The sequence below is a fragment of the Chanodichthys erythropterus genome, chromosome 6 (assembly GCF_024489055.1).
Source record: "Chanodichthys erythropterus isolate Z2021 chromosome 6, ASM2448905v1, whole genome shotgun sequence".
Lineage (NCBI taxonomy): Eukaryota > Metazoa > Chordata > Actinopteri > Cypriniformes > Xenocyprididae > Chanodichthys > Chanodichthys erythropterus.
The window spans coordinates 8,867,431-8,892,500 of NC_090226.1; the positions used below are offsets into that span (position 1 = coordinate 8,867,431).

The following is a 25,070-nucleotide window of genomic DNA, read 5'->3' on the forward strand; positions in this document are numbered from 1 at the left end:
TAGAGTTGAACCCTGGCTGAGTTAATGACTTAAGATCACAGATGTGCACATGGGAGTCACGTGATAGAAAGCGGCCATGTGAAATGAACAAGCTGACGACCTAGCCTACAGAGCGTCATGTTCTAGACCTCTCTGAAACGTGTAAATCTGCACACTATCAACATTTTTTAAGTGTTTAACATCTTTGGGCCAATATCTTGACCCTCTTTTTTCCCTCTCTGCCCTCTCTCTCGCTCTCTGTGTGAGGGAGCAGTGTGTTTCTAATGAACATAGCTGTCGCTCGGCAGGTTTCTGATTACTGCATAACCGCTTTCAATTAGTGCCGAGCACATTAGCATTGCCAGCGTGAGTCACACTGCTTCCAATCCTCCTTCCATTGCGCTCTCTCTCCTCTTCCCCTTACAGTTTTAAACATTTTAATGGAAGGCCTTAATACCTTTGATAAAGGTACATTATGCTTATCCAAGCCAAGTCTAATCTTCAAAATATCTGTGAAAGGTGAAGTGAACTTGAGTCAAGGTACTTTGGATTTAAACTTGGATGCTTAGTGATTACATTTACATTTATTCATTTAGCACACGCTTCTATCCAAATGAGGACAAAGTGATTCATCATAAGGACGTAGTAACAAGAGATGTACAGCAATACAAAGTTACAAGATTCTTTAAATTGTAACATTTCACAATATTACTGTTTTTACTATATTTTTGATCAAATTAATGCAGCCTTGATGAGCAAAAACATTTAAAAAAAATCTTAACAACCCAAAACTTTTAAAAGGTAGTGTATATTCTGTGTATTCATATAATGAACTCACATTTACTGTACATGATCATGTGCCCTTTCAACAAGGATCTGTACTATACTGTGCTGAGAGAGAGAGAGGGAAATAAAGAAGGGATAAGCTAATTCAGGCTGGCTTGATGACATCGTGCAGAAGTATACTGACTCTGGGCTTTATAATCACTCCCCAGGAGACTGCACAACACTTACTAGTGTGACAGAGAGAGAGAGAGAGTTATGAACACACAACCAACCCACACATACACAACCAGCACATAGAGAGTGTAAGGCTTGCACAAAATAGAACCACATACAGCAGTGGAAGGCAAACATGCGTGTGTGCATGCACACACACACGCACACACACACAGCACCGTCATGTTGATGTACTTACAAGTAACACCAACATAGGAGAGAGGGAAAACATACTGCAAATGCAATCAAGTCTGCAGTAGTCAGTAGAGCAGGGCATGCGCGCGCACACACACACACACACACACACACACACACACACACACACACACACACACACACACACACACACACACACACACACACACACACACACAGCTGGAGACATTTACACATCCTATAAACAGCGAGGAAGGTCTTGTCTCACATATCTGACTTCATGCTGTTCATTGTAACCAGATGCAGTATACACAAACAAAGACACAAACATGACACATGAATAATAAAGAAAAATAAAATCAGATAAACCCAATTTGAGCTCATTAAAATGAGAAGTCTCAAAATGTGGTCCATAGAGGTTTACTGTCAGTACACAACACGGAAAAAGTTCGATTCATTTTGAGCCAGGCACAAATCAAAGAGATGATGATCTGCGTTTAATTAAAAAGACAATTCTGTCATAATTTACCCTCATGTTGGTCCAAACCCAACATATATTAATCTATTTTTAATGAACCCTGAGAGGTTTCTGCGCCTCCTCTGAAAGTCAAGGTAACCAAAAAGGTCATAAAGAGGTCGTAAAACGAATCCATATGAACAGAGTGGTTCCATCCAAGTCTTGTGAAGAGATGTGATTACATGATCATATAAGGCTATCATATCTCTTCCCAGGACTTGTCATATAGTGTCGTATATTAATTGACAAATCCATAGAATTACTGAGAGTCTGTGAATCTATTTGACGGATTCAAATGAACTGGTTCATAAGAGTCATTTTTTCTATGAATTACACTCAAGTGTTCACACTGTACTGAATGTTCTTGGATGCAGCCAAAGACAATGCAATAGTTTAATCTTGTCTTTGCTGACCCATTTAACTGAAATTATATAGTAAAATATGAAATATAGAAGTACTGTAGATTCAGCAGCAGTAAAGCCAGAAAACTTCATTTCTCCTGTGGTTAATTGGGAGCGAGGGACCGCTGGGGAGGGGTTACAGGTCTCATGCTGAAGTCTAACACGAGCAAAGAGAAGACAGGACCGTTTATTATTATTATTATTAATATTATATTTTGTCTCAGAGGAGAAAGTGAGATTATGGTTGTGGATATTTGCTTTTTCGTAAAGGCAAACCTCAGACTGAAAGGAGCATTTAGGACTTTACATTACTCTCAATCCCAATGCGATTATATGAAAAATGGAGGAATGGAAAAAGAGATGGAAGGATAAAAGGTAGGAAGGTTTCAGATCATCACAAATGGATTTTTACAGGTGGATGGATGAATGTCTGAGTAGATGGGTGTATGAATAGATGGATCAATAGAAGAAAGGGAAAGTACATTGCGCTGGACAATAATGATCTACATAATATGGTTTTGCTATGTTTCTGCACAAAAATAAATAAATAAATAAAATAAAACCTGACTGGTTTCCATTAATACAATTTTGTATAATAATTTGGTTTCATGCAAGTATTTGTGTGCGTTGAGAGTACGGTTCCTGTGGGAGGTTTTCGGTAGAACTAAATTAGCCCCTACAATTAAGAAATGTGTGCTGAGAGTCAAGGGAGTGATTTCAGCTCCCTCGTTGCACACAGAGTCTTAAGCATGAGGGCCTGACCCCACTACATGCTCCATTCACTAAACACGGTAAGCCTCTCATTAAACTAACCACAGTGGGCCTCTGTCACACAAACACACCGCAGAATATCAAACTGAAAACTATTAAGAAACACAATGCACGGCAGATCAAATGTGGTTTATAATAAAATGGAAAAATGAAGGAGCAGGTGTGGTAGTCGTGGTCTGAAGCAATTGTTTAGACTATATTACGGGATGCAGTTCATTCTTCACTTTTACTGAGGGAAACAGAACAAGGGTAGCCAATTAATCTGCCTTTGATTACATTATAATGAGAGTTCACTGCCATCTCCAGTCTGGGTCACTTGTTTTGCTTTGGTGGCCTGTTCGCAAATTAGCAGCTATGGAACCTTTGTCTTCTTTCAGGCCTATGGAAAATACAAACTTTGACAATTAGGAGATGTAAATGTTCACTTACAATATCACTCAACAGTAACTGCAATAACAAATATACATATGAGGATGCCACTGCTAGACTGGACATCTAATCTGTTGTGTAAGATGACACATGTTGTGAATAGAGAACATGACAGAGATTCTTAACTCTGTGAGAACTGAGAGTGTACACTTAAAGGGTTAGCTCACCAAAAAATGAAAATAATGTCATTAATTACTCATCCTCATGTCGTTCCACACCTGTAAGACCTTCGTTCATCTTCGGAACACAAATTAAGGTATTTTTGATAAAATGGCTTAGTGAGGCCTGTATCGCCAGCAATAGCTTTTCATTAATTTAATGCATCCTTGATGAATTTTGCCATTCATTTTCTTTTACAGACCTCAAACGGTAGTGTAAATACAGTGTGGTCGGAAAACAATGGATTCACTGGTCTTAAAATTGACACATTTTGAAATGTACTAAAGATTACATTTAACTTATTAAATTAGTGTTTTTAAATTCTGACTTTAAGTAAAGAATCTAACTGTAAAATTAGGGGACATGAGCATGCACAAATATCCTATACTGATACAAATAAAGTCAAAATAATGAAATAAAAAAAATTAATAATATCATCCAATATTTTAGATATGTTGACCACCCTTACTTAAAAAGTGAACATAGTCCTCACATTCTTTAACACCATAAGAACTGACAAAAGAGAAAATCTGAACACCAGGAAAAGGATAGTTTATGCAAAAACGAGAATTCTGACATGTATTCACCCTCATTCTTGTTGCCCATACAGTGAAAGTAAATGCTGTTTCACAATAACACCCTCTCTCACATGATCAGAACAATGCTATCATCATATTGATTAATTGACAAGACATAACTGTGGGTAAAAGACTCTTCTGCACGATTTGTATTTATCGAAAGAGACTGGCAGAGTAACCTGTTCATGCGTCCGCATCCTGATAAATCCTGATAAATTCCCACTGTAAAAACACTGGCAGTGACAGCTGACCTTTGACACGGTTAGGACAGTGATTTGCCCTTTGCCATGGCAACGAGGGACAGACATTCAACCTGTGGCTCCTCTGATCATGTCAGTGTCAATGAGGTCAATGTGGACACTGAACCCTCACCCTCAACCAGAGAACAGGTGTTTGCAAAGCTTCAGAAGGAATGTGAAACACACCGACAGTATAATAATATCTGAGCAGAGCAGGAATGACAGTGTAACCTGTGAGACGGTGTAACTGACAGGGCTGTTGATGTAGCTGGCAGGAACAAACCGGGTTTTTCCCCGAGGAGCTGTCACCGCGTTTAGCCAAATATATCAGAATGACATTACTGATCCACAAAACACCTGCTTGGCCCAGTCCCTACAGAGGGACGAAACACTTTCACTGTCTCTCTCTCGCTCTGTTTCTAATGTACATACAAATACTCACCTTGTGCCGCACACTTATCAAACAAAAAACAATTCCACCTAATTCCCATACGGTCCGCCCACTCCCTCCCATTCTCTTAGCTACTGTCAACAGCCCATTGCCTCTGAGAATCCGTGTCACTTCCTGTTTGTCTCAGCATCTCCGTACCGACCACTGGGGCTCCTGGCGGGGAAGTGGGCAGGAGCCATCAGAGGCATAACATATCTCCACGGAAACGCGAGGTGATTGATGGCTGAACCTGCTTACCTTTGGTAGCTGACTGACAGCGACAGAGCAGGAGAGGCTTTTACTGACATTTGTCATAAATCAACTACAATTTCATCAGAGAGAGAGAAAACGAGAGATGGAGGGGCCTGTCATCCGAGCCATCTGTTATCACTCTACACTTCACATTTCCCTCTCCATCCTCCTCCTCTTCCTCTAGTCAAAAACATGCATATGATGCAAATGCACTGATGTGTTCATTGGCAGATGTTGCGTGATGTTGGTGTGGGTCATGATGCTATGGTTTCCCCCTCCTTTAAAATCAACAACAAGTCAAAATTGACCCTATTCATTCTCTTAATACACATTCATGGTCTTTTTGCGCACAATTTATCCGTTTTTGCAATCTTCATTGAAACTTAATAATTTGCCCAGCCACTTTCATTTTAGCTGATGCGAATAAATACTAATATAGTTATATATATTCACACACTAATTCAAACCAAATCGGTTTAGTTACCAACATTCTTCAATATATCTGCATAATACATTATTCGTGTTGTTCCAAACCATTCATACAGGGAGTATGAGTAAATAATGACAGTTTTTCTTCTCTAATTGAATATCCTGCTTACCTTACCAAAGTACATTTCACTATGACTCTAAAACAAACTCAGACGACACAACAGAGCTCAAACTTGTGTCTTGTTCTCATTGTCCTGCTAATACAGAAATCTCACAAGCTGCTACAGCCTAACCATCTCTGACAGCCTGACAAATTACATTACGCTTTTTCAGGAGACCTGCAACTCATCTGGTAAGCTATTTTCTAAGGCACTTAGGTGAAGATCCCGCTCCTGTGTGTGACCTTTTAGGCACCCTGACTCTGCTGTCACAGTCTGAGTGGTTATGAAGAGAGCAGCCTGTAGTGTAAAGGCCAGATCTCTCTCTACAGATATGCAGAACTAATCAGCTGCTTCATGAAAGAGTGTCAAACAGCAGCAGGCACAAAATGCACTGGAGTGGAAAGAGAGAGAGAGAGAGAGAGAGAGAGAGAGAGATGTAAGGGTCAAAAAAAATGATCTAAACACATACCGGCTCACTCACAGTGTGTAGCCGGTGAAAGCACCAGGCCGAAAATCAAGCCGCATCCATCACTCCTGTCTGTCTGTCTGTTCCCCTCAGCCACACACACACCTGGCTGAGCAACATCTGCATAAACACATCTGCTGCACCACATAATGCTTTCTTAAAGCACAAACACAATTTCCTGAGCCTGTATCAGAGCTTGCCTTGCACAGATGCTGGGTTAGTTATACTCGCACAAAATGCTGTGGAACACTGTAAATATAGTCAGGGCACTGCATTCAAGCCCTTAAATTCTGACTACATAAACTATATAGCACAAACTAGGACTGCTTTTATGAAATATAAATAATAAAGATGTTTTTTATTGATGGTGTTAATTTTGTCAGCTATTTTTTTATTTAGTTTTAGTCTTAGTCTTGTGTCAAATGTAACTTTTAGTTTTTATCATATTTAGTCAACCTTGTCCTGTTTTTGTTCAGTCAAGTTTTAGTCAGCTAAACGTATGAGCATTTTAGCCTAGATTTAGTCAATGGAAAATATACATTTTCATCATACTGTATAATGATTAAAATGATAAATATTATTTTGCTCAAATTTAATTGATGATTGTTGATTGTTGTCATCAGATTTTTTCATTAGAAGTTGCTCTTTCACCAATAAGCACAAATCAACAGATTATTGATTCATATGCATGGTTTATTTTACCTCATCTAGTGTACAGATTTATTAAAGGCTATCAATTATCAGCTAAATAAACACCAAAGACTTTAGATATACACTCGCCCTGTCTACATTATGAAAACTGGTAAACAAAAACCTACCCTCAAATATTATAACCTAATAGCATTAAAGTTTTTCTATTAAAAAGGCAAAAAAACAAACAAACAAACAAACAAACAAACAAAAAAACAGACTTTGTAATTATTGCCACAGAGATTGTGTTGCGCAAGTACAATCAGCAACCTCAATCACAAACAATACAGTCGAGTTTCATGACAGAACACAGATTGACTGAATGACACTTTCATTTAAGCAGAATAACTCAAATGGAGATCGCTGAATTCCAGCTTACTTTTACAGTACTGTATGGCGGTGTTTTCAGATCATGGCTCCTCTACAGAGAGCGCATGTGAATGGTTGCCAAATATAGCAAATATCTGTTTAACAGAAATGCTCCGACATGAACGCTCGCCTAATAGAATCTTGTACAGCAGTCTGAAATGTTTTGCCTCCTCTTTCTTCAACAAAAATAAAAAAAGTTTTTGGTCAAGTTTTTATTCTTTTAACTACATTTTAGTCTCGTCTTTTTTCGTCAAAAATATTGCATGTTGATACAGCCACAGTTATCGTTTAAAGGCCTTATTATCATCTTGACTTAGGAGAAAAAACTTAATTGATAAACATTTTGTCATAGATTTCGTTAATGAAATTAACACTATTTTTAACAAAGCGTATTTTAGCATGGCTGGAACACTGTAGCGACCAATCAGCAGCCAGCGATGGAACTATCTGTTTTATAAAGCATGTTAGGGTTCAGATGAGGACTGATATAAACAGACAGGCAGTAGACAAAAACAACAGGAAGTGTGTTTGCGATTTGATATGTTGAAATTCACTTACTGAGATAAAAGACTACAGATCCACATGACCTAAAATAAGTATCTATAAACACGTGTATGTCACCAAAAGAAACAGTGCTGTAATTGTGTTGCTTGTCTTGACATCTTTAAATCAGTTTGGCGTTGAACGCCCCACAGCTTGAGCTCCTTTCTCTTCAAAGCCAGTTTACAACAGCTGTTTTGTTGTTGTTGTTTACTAATCTCTCTTTGCATCTTTAAAAGAACTATTACACCCACAAAAACAGATGTCAATTGTTTTTCCTCCAGTGCGGTTTCTTTCACAGGAATTAAGAGGATTAGAGGTAATACATTTGCCGCTAATAAAAGTAAAGGAGAAAGGCGGCAGGAAATAGAGAGAGAGAAAGACAAGAGGGGTGAAACTCATCCAAACTGTCAACATGTAAAGTGGAATTTGCACTTGAAAACGGTGGTGTTGAATATGTGCGTTTGATAATTTTGACGTACAGGTCTGCGAAAGGAGTGATCAGAGATGCCGCCGTCTTCCTGATCTATTTTTTACGCTCCTCATCTTTCCTCCGACTGCTCGAAGATGGGTAATTATCTTTTAAAGATGAGACTCTGGGTTGGGATGCTTTTGTCCCGGTTTGCATCACTGTGTGTGTGAAAGATTTCAGTGTGAAGGCGCACATCAGGAATAAAAGTGCTTCTGAAACAAGTCCAGCTCTTATGAGGAACAAAAGCTTGAACATGCGAGAAAAAACTATCTATGAAACTATCAGACTGTGAACAGACAATCAATCAAGTCGATTTACTGAAAATGTAACTACCTAAGCAAAATCTTGCCAAATGTCAGCAAGATTTCAATACATATTCATCACAAAACAATGGCTCTCAATCACTATAAACGGGAGCACAAACACGCCTGAATGCATGCAAATGCTGGCGCACTGTAGGAAGAGGCCTAATTGTACGGTGCCCTGATAAATCATGTTTTCATCTCCTGTCTGGACAATCTAGCACTCCTTTGATGGATAGGTTACACATGTCCCTCTCTTCCTCTAATGCTATTCCTCCATCTCTCTCCCTCCTCTACTATTGTTCTTCCTTGTTACGGCGCCAGTGGCTGCAGGATTCAGAGGATTAGACGCGAGAACGCCTGTTCTACTCTTCTCCCCCCCTCTGCCTCGTTCTCTATCCTCTCATCTTCCCTGAACAAAAGCGGATTTAAGCCATTAAAGGTGTGATAATCCTGAGAAGATGGGATGAGGTAGAAATGGATGAGAGAAGCACAGAGTGAGTGATTCCAGCTGCGTGGAGGTAGTGGAATCACACGTGAGGAGGCTGATTACCTCTTTAGAATTCAAATCACAGCGAAAGTCAACCAGGCCCACAAAGAAACTTGCCTCTAAATAATCTAAATATTTAATGCAAATGATATTTCATCAGCGCATCTCAGTTTTTGGACACTTTGTTATCGTTATGTGCGCACCAAAGAGAGTATGGGTCTTAAGTGTACGAAGGGTAATGATCCTTTATCTTGTAGTATGCACTTGCTTTAATGTGACCATTCATTGAGAGAGTGGGAAAAACTGTGATTTAAACATTAAACAAGAACAGCAACATAATCCTGAGGGTTTAAACCAGTAATTACCTAATAAATAAAAAAAAGCAAGGTATGGTAATCCAACAGCTTTACACATGCTGCAGGTTACAGTCAGACAGACATGCATCTGTGTGTGTAGAATAAATGAATACTATATAAAAAATGGGCACTCTGTGGGGAAACTCATTGGCAACAGTGCATTCATGAGTGTTTTTCTAAAAGAGCAGTGATACAGCTGGCGTATGAGAAATACAACTCTAATATCATTGTTTAAGCAGAACGCGTGTGATTTCCTCAGGGCATCTCATGGCTGGGGGAGATTTTACACAGCTTTCTCTGTCTCACTTCTGCAATTTCTCATTCATTAGCCTGGCCAAACAAACACTAAAATGCAAAAATGCAAATGACAAAGACACATGCACTAGCACACACAAACAAACCCCATTACCTCACAAAAGGCTAATTTAATTCGAAAATAGGAGTTAATGAACACCAACCTAATTGCCTTTTATCTTCATTAGATGAATGGAAAACTAACTGCGTGTTAAGGGTAAAAACTGCTGTTTTTCTGCATCTAGCACATGATTGCGTTTAGAGCTGGGATTTCAAAGCAAAGGAAAAAACAGAGAAAATAGCTTTGTTCCAAAACCCAGTGAGCTGCTACCTAGACAGCATTTAAGGTATAATTAGGTGTACTTCTGAGGCAAAGGACGCAAGCTGGCTTCTGCCTAAGTAAAAATGAAGTATACCTTGTATAGAAAGCCAGAGTGCATTGTGGACAAGTGGACAGAAATGTTGATTATGATACTATATATTATATTGAATGTTGAACAAAAATATCTATTAAATTTTTTAGTAATTGTACAGAGTACTGTGTTGTTAGTTAGCATCATGCTTATGTCTACAGGACTCAATTGTGAGTTTTCCTGTATTCTTCACTTGGAGTTGCTGCCTGAGTGAAATTCTAGGCAGAGAATAAGAGAGAGAGGCCATGCAAATGCAATAAATCAAATGGATTTGTTAATATCAAGACCAACACAGTGGAATGTCAAGCTCTGTAATTATAACCTGATGTTTCCTGTGAAGGGCTGTGACGCTTGTCACTTTGTGAATGTGTGTGAGTGAATATGCAGCTCTTAATGTTACTGTCTTAACCAGGAAATTAAACAGCAACTATTCTGTACTAAATATAGAACGTTTCTCAACTTTCAAAATCAAACACTCTTTTTTAAAATATGTGAGGAATAGGTAAAGTCAATAAATGATTAACAAGTGGACAATTGTTAAATCCGTTTTATTTTTATGTATAAATATAATAAATTATTGTGTGAATAATTTATTTTTAGTTAATTGTTGACTTCCCAATTGATTTATCAATTGCTCATATGATTATTAAGTGTAACACTTAGAATGAGATTTTAGTATGAGAAGGAAACCTGGCGCAAAATTAGAAACTAACGTGGGGTACACACTGCATGATTTTAGCCCCGATTTTTACTCACCAACGTTTTTGTGGAAAACGCTGACAAATGCCAGAAATCAGAGGCAAATTGGTGCTCATTCATGTGAGTGACACACAAGTACCTTCCTGGGCCTTGAAAGGTGTAATGACTTTGCTGCCAATGAGTGGTTCAAATACCTCTTGGATTTCATCAAAAATATCTTAATTTGTGTTCTGAAGACGAATGAAGGACTTATGGGAGTGGAACGACATGAGGGTGAGTAATTAATGACAGAATTTTTGGGGGGGTGAACTAACCCTTTAACATGCTAAATATGTGGGCCTGTCTGGACAACCTACAGTCAATGAGAGAGCAAGATACAGGGCAAGGGAAGTTCAGGGGGAGGAGTCATAGACATGCAACAAAACATCAGCGAGCAACCATCCTTTTCATCATATTCTTTTTTTTTTTTCCTTGCTGCAAATCAGCGCACAGACAACTCAGATTGCAAGCTTCTTGTGGGCATTTTTAACAGGAAGAAATCTAGTCTTGCATGAAAACTCCCCCCCACCGATCCGTCGTGCATTGTGCACAAGCAGCAACTAAATAGAAACATTGAGAATGGTCTGAAAACCACCTGTGACTCTACTGGTTGAGCACTACGGACATGCTACGGAGATGCCTTAAAGGTTCTGGGTTGGGATGATGTGGGATGAAAAGATGTTAATAAGTCTAGCAGATGAGAGGTCCCGGCGGGGATCATTCTGCAGCCGATCAGAGAGGCAGGGCTGCTTAATTTATTCCTTAGAGGAAGGTGATCACAGAACAAGTTGCCCTTATGATCCCAACCCGCCTGGGGGGAGAACGAATAGGACTATGCCCTGGGGCCACGACAAGGGGTTGGCAATGGGATTAGGGGTCCATTGAAGGGGAGGGTATCTGCCCCACGGCCAAGCGCCGAGGGGTAAACCACCCACTAGACACCCTGAGAATAATTTCATTGAAGCAGAACATCGCTAGACTCCACCCAACTGCTGGATCAATAAGGAGGAAGAAGAATTCCACGTGCAAGCCACCAAGACACGGATCCTCCGAAAGCCTCCGATTCAGAATGTCATGGTCTGGATTTGGAGAAGAGCTTGAGGATGATATGCCAGTCAGGCTGAAGGAAGCTTTCATTATGTCATAAAAATGTCTCGAGGATTTTTACTACGCTTACCACCTAACAGCTTTATCGAAGCTTAAACTCAACAGCCGTACTCCAACGTTGGTCATACTGCAACAATCATCCACATCCACAAAGATCCACACCCTCTTTTCTCCCTCTCTCTGGCACAAACAGCCTCGTTCAGCATTCAACATGTGTCTCCTCACGCATCCAATCCACTCAGTCAGCCACTCTGTTGCCATGGCAACCTCTGTGGCATTACGGCAGGACGTGCGCCAGACGAGCGCTCGCTCTGCATAGCCTACCTCAGATCAATCTCTTCTGTTACTGAGGAAGAACGAGAAAAAGAGTGCGTGAGAGATAGTGGATAATTAAACAAGGGCCATGATTAGTACCTTCACAACCGCTTCAGCAAATCAAATCAGGGTTTGATTTGCCTAAACAAATCTAAATGCTTTTCTCTCCATTCTGAGCTTCAAAACCATTTTTACTACTTTTAGCATCTGCTATCCGTAATTTTGCACATAATTCCTAATTGTTTAAAAATCATCTTTCCTTTGGATGATCTACGTGTGCAATGCCAGGGATTTGGAGAATGTGGGCATGGGGAGGTCTGTTTAATACGTATACACACGTGCCAGTCGTCCCTCCCTCACGCCATTGCAGGAAGAGAGATATCTTGTGTTGAGCGGTTATGGGAGGGGTTGGTCTGCATGCTGCTCTAAGATAAGGGGACTGTAAAATTCAATTAACTAAAAAAAAGGTCCTTTATTTCTTCTCTCCCTTTTTGTCTATGTGTTTTGATTGCTTACCAAACTCAGCCTTCTTGACCAATCCATTCAAAGTAAATGTGTAAAAGAGAGAGAGAGAGAGAGAGAGAGAGAGAGAGCTCTGAAAAGGTTGTTGCACCCAACATGTACTGTCCAATGGATTTCTCACATCTACATCCTCTGGTACATACCACAATGCACCTCTCCAACCATGTCTTTGCTCTCTTCATTCCACTGTTATCTCAGTATTACTTTTAGACTATTACAGTATTTATCAAAGGCACAATATGTAAAGTTTCACCGCCAGAGGTCGCCTATTCAAAACAAAGGTGTAGCTTGATGAAGCCAAGATTGAGCACGAAATCTTGGAAGTTGTTGTCTTTACGTCTAGAGCCAGTGGAAAAGAATAGAGATGGGACTCGGGCAGAAATCATGTTCATGGATGAGATTATTAATGTTACTGTAGTATGAAGCAGAGCAGGGCCGAGTGATGCTGGAGCTGAACGAGGCCGCTAGAGCGAGTGCTAATGAGAAATGAGCGCGACACATGCCTCGAGAGCAGCGGGACTTTTATTATGCCACAGTCACTGCTTCCACTTCTTCCGGTCAAGCGTATGTGGGGTAACGCAGCACTGTTTTATCATATTAGATAAATTCGAGTGTTAAAAATGATGTTATAACATTACTCTGTGCATTCGCTTGGCAGCTGCTATGAGACACTTGTTGCGCACTGCAGTAAGCTAGATAGATATTAGAATATCATATTAATAAATGCTGGATGGCTTGTGTTGCTAAATGGCATGCAAACATATTACAAACATACATTTTAAAACATATTGTATGACTGAGAAAATGCTGTATTACTGTTAATACTGCATCTGATTATACTATGTTAGCCACTTGACAAAATAGTGTTTTTCTCTGAGGCATGGTGAAAACATGCAGTCACAGGAAATCAAGAGAACGAGATTCAAACAATAGGACTAACCGTGTTGAGCTATATAACAATAATTCGTTTTCTGTCTATAAATGTATCCAAACAGTTGTCCCCTTGTCTAATAAAACATATTAAAATATTAAAACGTCTTTGGTGTTTCCATGGTTTCTACAAAATAAAACTGGAAATTTATTTCTAACGCAGGAAGTCATTGATAAGCGACGCACGGACACAGTCCGTTTACTGGTTAAAATAGCTTTAATTTTTATAATTTCAGTTTTCATTTAGGTTTTAGGTTTCTTTTTTTTCCAAAATATTTCTATTTTGCTTTATTTCATTATTTCAGTTTTAGTACTTCAAATTAACTGTAGGCAAGGCAACATTTCTAATTTGCATTTTTCATCTAATATCTGTATTTTACATTATTTTAGCTTTATTCAAATCATTTGTAAGTGTTTAATAGATTTAATGTCAGTTAACAATAACACTACTCCATCCTCATTTTTCTACTAGATCATACTACATGCATCATTCTTAAATCTTTAATGTATTTACTCCATTCCCAATCCCGGTTATTTTCCTCCACTGACCAATCTGGGCATCATCACCCACTAATCCAGTCACTGCCCCTTCCTCAAGAGGTATTCATCGTGTCCATCTCTCTTTCTTATCTGCGTCTGTACTCTCCTCTCTATCTCTCGCTCTCTCCTGGTTGGAGCATGAGGCTCCGGCAGAGGGTCTATCAGTGCATCCTGCATTACAGCGTAACACGCTGAGTCATTGTGAGGTTTGTATGGAGGAACGGAGAGTAATCAGAGATTAGCCAGCCACCCACAGCTCAGTCTGCCCTCTGTCAGTGGGCTGATTAGGGCTCTTTTCCTCCCTGTGCGTCTCCCCTCTCTGTGCTCCAGCACCACCTGCTTCTATTACTTTCTACTGTTTGCTCTGAGAGTGAGGAAAGATGTCATAATGGTCAAATATGGCTTAAAATAATAGCTTGCCTAAAAATGATTTTCATTTACTCACACTCATGTCATTCCAAACCCATAAAAACACAAAAGGAGAGAGTTTGCAGAATGTCCAAGCTGCACTTTTCCACACAATTAAAACAGGACTGAGCAGATACAATCTCATATATATATATATATATATATATATATATATATATATATATATATATATATATATATATATATATATATATATATATATATATATATATACACACACACTTTTTTTTTTCCTTAGGATAACGTAATGATACTTTAGATATTTAGATGTGATGCAAAAATGCTTTCAAATAAATGCTATTCTTAGAATTAAAGCATTCTGAGAGAAAGATAGAGAAACGGTTTGCACAAAAATATTAAGTCGCACAAATGCTTTCAATATTGGTAATAATATGAAATGTTTTTTGAGGATACAATCAGCATATTAGAATGATTTCTGAAGGATAATGTGACACTGAAGGTTGTTGAGTAATGATGCTGACAATCCAGCTTTGCCATCACAGGAATAGATGACATTTTAAAATATATTAAAATTGCAACAATATTTCACAATATTACCGTTTTTACTGTACTTTAAAATAAATGTAGCCTTGGTGAGCATTAGAGACTTATTTAAAAAACTTACCATAACCAAAATGTATTTATATTTTAGATTTATTGGTGTATTCATATTTTTTTCAAGAGTTAAAAAATGTAAAAGTAGATCATCTTAAAAAGCTCAAACTCTGAGACGTTTCTATGAGGCACAAGAAAAAAGCACCATGATAGTCAAAGGAAAAAAAAAAAAAAGATAAAACAAAATCAAATGCATATTACTTCATAAAATATCTCTACGTTAGGAGCAGAACATAATCTTACTCATTCACTGACAATCTTTGTATAGTATATATACTTCAGAATATATCACACAAGTAGTATAGACTACTTTGATGGTGCTTTTAGAAGTGCTTCTGATCCTTCACCCCACATTTTCATTGTATGGAAAAAAGCATGACTTGTGTTCCCTAGCAGAAAGCAGAGTTACATGGGTTTGGATTGAAATCGTGGAGAGTAAATGATCATAACCAGCTAAAATGGGAGCTAACATGTCTGTCTACAAAGAGTGAAATCTACTGATTGACATCTAGACACTCCCCACAGAAATGATCACTGCAATCCTGTGCCATTTCAATAAGAACATGTAAAAACCTGATTAGATATGGCACATGTGCTCTAATAGAGTAGGGTTTCCCTTTACATCTATCGACAGTCAGCTTTCTACAAAGACTTGCTGCATGCTTGCAGCTTAATTGCTTTAATTTAACAAGCAGCACAAATTTAACCATTTTCTCCTAGTAATAATTTATGCATTTTTAAAAATTTATTTTTACTACTGATAAAGCATGAAACTATGTGCATTTTATGCAATGAGATGAGTATGAAAACACGCTTGACTTGTTTTAAAAATAGACTGTTACTAATCTCACTTATGCAAAGATGCAATCGAGCTGTTTTACACATGCTTGAAAACAGGCATTATCTGACAAACACGAATTAGTCATAAATACTGATAATAGCATGGCTATTTGTGCGACAAGTCAATATCATATGAACACAGCGACATTACATGTGCAATTACTGTGCTAGTTGTGTATTTTAATGAATTATCTGAAATCCTAATGGAACTCTGCAAATAAATATTAAAACAAATGCATAGCATTGTAACTATTAGTCGTAATTTAATTTAAACATCAACATTCTTCAATCCACTCCTCCACAATGCTAGTTTTCATAGCCTCCTCTTTTGTTTGAGAAACTTCATCTTTGCTCGCAAACTCTCCCTCACAAACACACACAAATCTTCAGCCGGCAAGGTGCGTACAAACTCACTTTACAGAGACGTGCACTGTACGAATCTGGCGAGGAGAGAAAGGCTTTGATTTACAGGAAGTGCTGAGAGATGCAGCTAGTGTTCAGAAAGCAGCACAACAGCCCTGGAGAGATGGATGAGGGTTGAGAAAGAGAGAGAGAGAGAGAGAGAGAGAGAGAGAGAGAGAGAGAGAGAGAGCTGACAGAGGACACGCTGTGTTTGTCCGGCCCTGAGGAGTTTAATGGGATGAGATTTGATCTCGCTCCGTATGACATTTTTGCTATTTGCGAGATGCCAAAACACTGTATATTTTACCATGCGAAAAGTAGCAGAAGATGAGCGGGTGTGTGTGTTCAGTCAATGTTCCTGAACGGGCTCTTTTTGAATTAATCTTCCACTCTAATGAAACGCAGAGGCCCCGTATGTGAGGTGCAGATGATGTATGGCTCTAAAACAAGGATAAATCAAGAGTTCTGACAGTCCAACTTTAAGAACAATGACACAAGGCATCAATTAGAGAGAAGAAAGAAGAACGCGACATGCTCTCAGACGTGCTGATTAAATAATGCTTTTCCTTCTCCTTCCTTTGGTTCTGTCACATCAGGAGGAGAGAGAAGGAAAAATGAGTGCACTATGGTGCACTTCATTGCTTTGATGGGAGTTTTAAATAAAATCCTGCATTTGTACGCCCTGCGTGGACCTGATTCATCTTGATAAATCCATTTAAGAAACCAGGAGGTGTGAAAAAAGACCTTCGTATTTATGTACTTTTGCAAGAATACTTGTGTTCGATAGCAAAGTAATGGAACTTTCTGAGATGCTAGATATTAAATGGGTGCAGTATGAGTCCTGGTAGCAAGCAGATGATTAAAAGAGCTCATAGGGCATAAATTCCTTAATGTATGTTCTGTTTACAAACTGCCTTGAGTATATATATTGCATAATCTATTTTGGAAGTGCTGCAACAGCTTGCAGGCTCTCTGAACAAGTAAGAGCGTATTGTATTGGGGGGTGATGAATGCCTCAAATCCAGAACAGACTGGGATAAGTTTGTATATTATCTCCATTTTCATCCATACACTTTATTTCTCTCCTCCCCTGTAGGCTCTCAGGCCCGAGAGATGAGATGAGGCAGAAATGAGAGAGAGAGAGAGAGAGAGAGAGAGAGAGAGAGAGAGAATATATCACTAAACCTCTAGCCTGAAGCAAATTTTCTCCAAATCAGCAGTGTGGCTCTCCAGTACAGCCTGACTGAGAGCATAAGCCATTTGATGCTATAAAAAGGATTTCATAATAGACATATTACCTAAAATAAAATCATTCCAGACATTTATTTTGTGCGCGCATACGGAAAGGTTCATAAGGGAGATGTAATTGGATTATAAGGGGTGTACTGTAATTTACAATCTTTTTACTGAAGCCTTTTATAAGTGTTTGATTGTCCAAATCATTAGACTACATTTTATTTAAACCATGGCACTGGCAAATTCTTAATTAAGATTAACATACTGTAAAATTATCCACAGTTCCATATCATTATACCATGTTATTTCTCCAAATTGCATAAAGTTGCAATTTACAAAATTCAAAGAATCTTAAAGAGATAGTTCACCCAAATTTGAAAATTCAATCATCATTTACTCACCCTCAAGTTGTTCCAAACCTGTATGAATTTCTTTGTTCTGTTGAACACAGAAGATTAAAGTTTGAAGAATATGGTAAATACTATGGAAGTCAATGAGGTCCATCAACTGTTTGGTTTCCGATATTCTTAAAAATAACTTCTTTTGTGTTCAGCAGAACAAAGAAATTCATACAGGTTTGGAACAACTTGAGGGTGAGAAGATGTTCTACCACAAAGTCTACCTCAAAAAAAAAAAAAAAAAAAAAAAAAATAGGGACTCTTTCTGTAGGTTACATCATTCCAACAATAGATGGAAACAAGTGACTGATGTCATTCAAAAAGGCTGAACCAGTTTGTTCAAAGACATGAATTAATTCATGAACGAAACAGGTGAAACTCCTAAACTAATCAATTAACTCAAATGATTCCTTCCAAAATAAAACAAAAGGGAACAAAATATCTGTGTGCTGCTTATAGACAAAGTTGTTATACATAATTGTTCTCTTTCTTTCTCTCTCGTATATATATATATATATATATATATATATATATATATATATATATATATATATATATATATATATATATATATATAAGAGAGAGAGAGAGAGAGAGAGAAGCTTTAAACATTACATAGAAGAAATTGTCACTTTCAAAGTAGTAATTGGTGGAGTTTGATAGTGTTTCAGTGGCAAAAACCAGAAGAATGTAAAACAAAAAACATAACCTATATCTGTGGTATACTGTATGTGTTGTGTGTTATATCTACATTGCCACCACAGATGTGCATTATTTTTCAATAATTCAATAATTTGCTGTCAATGTTTCCTAATTAACAGATCGGGTCCAGGATTATGCATAAAATCAATCTTGTCTATCAAACATGCTCATAAAACCTTTAGCAGTGGTTCATACCCCACTGACTGCAAACCTTCCATTGGTTTCATTTACCAAGTGCGGAGTGACCTTTCCCAGCGAGCTATAAAATCAATTTCAGGCTCTAATTCAGAAATATGTTACATGATCATTGTTGGGTGGAATATTAATCAGTAGGTAGAGCTCAGACCTAATAGCTTACTGAAAAGCAGAGTTTTCTATCTGCATCTAAGGCAGAAGACTCACAATTGTACTAGTGACTTTTCTGACATAAGGGAGAGTGGGGTAAGATGTGCCACCCCCTTCATCTAGTCATTTTGTCATGACCATATATTTACAAAGGGTCCATCATAAACAGCTTCCTGCGATTGAGAGATCAGAAAAATGACCTTCACAATGATAACTGTTGCATGTTGGGGGAAAAAAGACAAATTTAATTTAAATTATCATTAAAAAGTATAGAAGTAAAATTATGCAGGTTTAATGCATGTACAAAAAACAAAATTGCTAAAATTTTAAAATGAAAACAAACAAAAAATAGTAGGGGAGAGTGGGAGATATAGATTCAGTTTACCCCTTAACATGGTTAAATTTACATTTTTACAGCGTTATTATATCAAGATGACAGACATCTGTGGCGCAGCTTACCCCACTCTCCCCTACTAACCATTACATTACAGTTGTACCTGCGCTAAGCAGCAAAGGAGAGAGTTACCTGTGAAAGCTACAACTGAGTTTCTTGAATCAATTTCGATGTGGATTTAAAGCACTCCATGTGGTCAAATACAATCAATCCATCATTTCTGAAGCCCAAGCCCCCTTAAGAGCCAGACTGCTCCCTCATTCCATTCACTCGTCTTCTCTCTGTCGAAAGTCGTATCCTAACCCTGGACACTCAAGTCATAAAGCATCTTTATCTTCATCCTGAGGAAAAAAAAAAAAAAAAGCAGCAAAAAGCAGGTAGAGGGATGTGGGGTTCCGGTCACACTTAAAGGCTTTAAGTGTTGCCTCAGGCTCAGATGAAGAGAAAGAGAAAGAGGGACGAAAGGCTCCTAAAAATTAGAGAGGGATTGGTCGGAGAGCTTTTACTCAATCTTGACCACAACACACATTCTGGATGTGTGTAGTGCACAAAAATAGGCGATGTAAGAATCTGTGAGTTTGTGTACTGACCTCAGAATTTATACCTCTGTCGACTGAGTTCAAGAAAGTAATAGACGGCCAAAGGCACAAGTCTAGGGAACTGAATCTCCATAGATTACTCGATTTGAGACACCGGGACTCTTAAAGCAGCTGTCGCCTCTGTAAAGGGAATCTCCCAAAAGCCTTGCAGGAAAATGCAATCTCAGTTCTTATTGCTCTGGCCTGCATCTGACAATTCCGACTGGCTTATACACAGATGCGCACACATTCCACACATATCCACATTTTCTCCACTGCTCTAATGGATACACACACCAGACTGACCAGTTCATTTTTTGTGGTTAATTACGGTGTCTTCTGTTGCAGATGTGTCTGCTTTTAATTCGCTTTGCTGCTCCGCTGGAGTGTGAAACACTAAAGCCCTGGAGATCAATTACTGAGGGGTATTTACACTACGCGGTGGCAGAGGGGACAGGGACAGGGCTGACATACTTCAGCATGTGTTCACTCTCTCAACCACTGGTCTTTTCCCGCTGCGCTCATTACACCGTCAATCAGCGAACAGTCAAAAACATATTGCAGAGAGACAGAAAATCTAATTCCGATTTATATACGCTTCAAATGAAAGGAAGGGAACCAACTAAATAATATACACATTTTAAGGATGTGTAAGATTTTAGAACTAAAGCTCAAATAATGTGCAAATAACATCTTAAAAACAATGAAATCTTGTTTACTTTCTTATTAAACTTTCTTGGTCTTATTGTGGATAATTCAACAGTGTGTGAGTGTAAAACACTAAAATCAATCATTTTAAAATCCATATTCCTTTTGAGATTTGGTTAAGATTTTGCATTTAACAGTGTTATAAAATTAGTAGTGTTTTCAAAGATTAACTAAATGAATGCAAGGTAATGCAAAGATAATCTAAATAAAAAATATATATTAAAGCGAGCACAAATTAAATATATAATCAATCAATCAATAAATCAACCAACCAATAAATCTCTATCTTAAATAGACGCACATTTAAATGCAGCATGAAACCAAAACTTACCTGTTTATTTTCTTAATTTGTTTTCCTAGTGTTAGTGTGCACATTATAATAAATAAATAAATAAATATCATTTAAAAAAACATGAACAAAATTAAAAGTAATATTGTCCGATAACATATGTATATATTGTTCATCCCTAGTTTTAACACCCACTTTTCACCATCCAATCAGTTCTCAAAGAAAAAAATCAAGCCCTATGAATATAGGGAAAAGCTAAAGTATTTCATGTTAAATACGTTTGACTACGTAGACAAATGAGAGGTCCTACCACACAAACACAATATCAAATCCCTGGTAAAACTCTCCAGAGACAGGCAAGTTCATCATCCACCTCAGTGCAAATAAAGCGCTACATTTAGTCTGGGAGAGACCAAGAGGACAAAGTGTGTGCAACACGAGACACTTTAGAGTTTTATTTAAAAAGCAGATGGCACAGCCGAAATGAAGATGAATGAGACTGAAGCCTGGTGTGAGATGAGAACTAATTAGCCTGGCCATCAGAGGGGCTTGCTGAACTGCAGAGGCCCGCGTGAACATACATAAGCCCGGGGCTCCATTAGTCAGCCTAGTCTGGAATAAAACACAGGGACAAGGGCACCAGTGCCCTGCCCCATAGCCAGACTCCCATATCCCTTCCGATGCCTCAGAGGACCATGGGAGGGGAGGGCAACACACTTGATATCCCAGAATGCCCTGTGTCCTTCATTACTTTTTGCTGAGAGACATATGAGGGGAGTTAATGTGAGCTGCGGCAGTCTTTCTTATGATGGATCGTGCATACGCACACATCTTTCTCTCTGTCTATTCACTCTCTCTTTTCTACGCACAATCTAATTTGAGATAACTCGTAAGAGAACACTAGTGGGAGCGAGAGCAGACTTTATCAGTGCTCTGGGTGGGTATGGGAGGAGATCTAGGAGTAATTGTATTCCTGTATGCTTGCAGGGACTCCTATTAAAACCAATAACCGCTAATGGGGTTACAGCTTAATTTTTTAAGTACCTTGATAACGATTATGAAGCAACCTTTGAACAAGACAGCCAAGTCTGTTTATCTTATGTTGCTGATGCATATTAAAACCATCACTACCATTGGTATCACATACCAAACCATTACTGTACATATAATAGGAAAACTGAAGATCTTGAGAAGTCTGAGAGGTAAAGCAGGCAACAATCCAAACAGAAGTTCACGTGAAAACACGTACGGATGGAAGTTTGATTGAATCTCGCTCCAGATGGTTTTCCTGATTCCCACTACACATCAATGGCTGATCCCATTCATTACAGAAAAAACTGGATTGTTACATTAATGCTTGTCATGTCAAAAGGGAGGGTTCAACAGAGCGCAACATGTTGCAATTTTATGCCTTTTCGAGAGAGCATAAAAAAAAAACAAAAAAAAAAAACAGCTATGTCAACAGACAATAGTGGAAAAGCTTTTTCAGCAAAAATTTTTCCCACTGTCTCTGGGTGTTCGGTTTTACTGGAAATGTGGCATTCTCGGCACACAGCGAGTTTTTGGATGACACATTAACACCTGGTGGTAACGACAGCTAAAACGAGGACATGACATTGATTAAAACCTTGCTGACTTCAACTCTTACATCAACCGTCCAATCACAAAACCACACGAGTTGAAAGCAGCACATTTCAATGAAATAAAACACAACAGTACATGCAAGCAGACAGAAAAGATTGATTCATGCAGTAAAAAGGAGACAAGTCAGATACAAAAACGTTAAAAATGATTTTGTCTTACTCCTTTTCTACCAATAAGATGGAGGTGATGGTGCTACAGCCAGTGCCCCTATGTAGTCTGTGTATTTCCACTTAAGAAAAAGAAAAATTGGCTCCACACTGATGCAGAATTGCTGGTGTCAAATCAGGAATGGTTAACATTAGTGGGCAGGCTAAACCAAAAGACCGTAAAAATATCTTAGTATTTAAAGAAGTTATCTACACTGGAAGTTGTATCACTGGAGGTGATAGACACCATATTCCTATTTTCTGTCACACTGCACGGCCACATAACAATTTTACCTGTCTGAAATAAGATTTATTATTATACATAAGCATAACAATTTGAATAAAATGATCCAAAGTGAGAGTAAAGACTTTCTGTAAAGTAGAGACTGTGTGTTTTTGTGACATATCAGGATACAAATTTGTATAATGAAATGCGTATGACATAGGTATTACAAAGAGATGGTGACTTATGAGGACATTACCCCATGTCCCCATTTTTCAAAAGGCTTATAAATCATACAGAATTAGTTCTTTTGAGAAAGCAAAAATGTGCACAGTTTTCTGTGATGGTTAGGTTTAGGTGTGGGGTGATAGAAAATATGGTTTGTACATTATAAAAACCATTACGCCTATGAAATGTCCCCACAGTTCACAAAAACAAACCTGTGTGTGTGTTCGTTCATATATATAGTATATATTTCCAAATGTTAATGATGGACTTTCACTCTATGAAAAAAAAAAAAAAGTTGTTTTATTACATTACATTTTTTATGTAGAGTCAGAGCAGAATCATTTTTCTTTTACAATACAGATGCTGAATTAAATTACTTTGAATATTAAAATATGTTCCCCAACCTAGGAGTAAGACTTGTAAATAAAGACTATGTTTGTTTGTGGGCAGCTTATAAAGTAATAGTCAGTTAAATCATTGTTCAGTGGAAACACAAAAACACACAGTATCAGCCAGCCGAGCAACAACACCAACACTGGGTAGAAAAATAATATTTGTAGTTAGAAGCAGTCTGAAGCCTTTACCGAACCTATATCACACTATAACACCTGTCGTCTTTATGACCAGCAGCTTTAGAAGCTGGAAAAAACATGTTTGCTATCGTTTCCCTTTTGCTAGGCATTTATAGAGGCCTTGAGGGACTGTTATGAGCCATTCAAATAAGCAAGTGGCCTGATCTGGACCTACTATTGAACATTAGTAGCTATAAGGAAGCAATAAATAAATAAATAAATTCAATAAAAAGAGTGATGCATGATTGAGAGAAGGCATCACAGCAAATAACCAAAACAGAAAAGACATTCAGAACGCAGGTCTGGTAGACCAGGGTTAGTGAGCAAACTTAATGCAGTTAATAGCGAAGAGAGAAAATGAAAGCAGATAGTGGAGAGAAATGCTATTCCTCTCTTTTTTAACTTTGATTTTACCGTGGTTGCAGTCTTTCAGAACAGGTCTTTGTGGACTCGGCTTGAGCACTTGTGTTGGTTCATCTGTGGAATTAGGACATGTGACAAGACATAGTGAGAACCACTCTCACACATAAACCCATCTTTGTTCTCCATAAATTAGACTTATACTTCCTAGCAGGGCCTAAAATGAACACTCGCCAAGCAGCAAATGAAATAAAAATTGGCGTTTGGGGAGTGTATGAAACCATGTCAATTGCCAGTTGGCCGGTGACATTTTTATGAATTCTAACAATGCCATGTTGTGAGAACGGGAATGTGAACAAACGTGAACGATGCCCAGACATCTGACAGGCCAGTGCTCCATCGGCACAAAAGTGTACGGCTTGCACATTTAAATATTCAAGCGCAAGAAGACGCTAAAGGGAATTTCGCAGCCTAATATTTCTGCTGCTCTCTGTTTTTAATGTTAATCAAAGGTGCACTATGTAACTTTTTTTAATGAACAAAATTCTAATAATAATGAGTCAATATACCATTACTCTTTCTTCCAAAATGTGTTTTCATATGTGTTTTCATCTTCAAATGTGTCTCATAACGGTATTACCGTAGTGAATCAGTATAAGTGTTTATATTTTAGACCGGGCGGGTTGATTTTCGCAGGAAATTGAGTACTTGATTCACTCTCCTGTGCATGTCTCGTCACATCCGTAAATAGAGAAAAGTTGCTCCAGCTACTTTGACGAATGTGGGAGTGGCATAGGTTGTCACAACGAGCGAGTAAGGTTGACATGGAGCATGCTAAATATCAAACCTCGCGGCTCACCTGCCCAACACAGGAGCTTCTGATTGCCAAAGGAGAATGAGACAGAACCAGTAATAAA

General features: G+C 38.2%; 1 protein-coding gene across 1 annotated transcript in view; it reads right to left on the reverse strand.

The window, feature by feature from the left end:
• Positions 1–25,070, reverse strand: part of diaph3 (diaphanous-related formin 3) — a 332,513-nt gene that overhangs the window by 34,627 nt on the left and 272,816 nt on the right. The window contains exon 27 of the mRNA XM_067387955.1: positions 24,208–24,270. Coding sequence (XP_067244056.1) covers positions 24,208–24,270 — 63 coding nt within the window. The remainder of the gene's footprint in view (positions 1–24,207; positions 24,271–25,070) is intronic.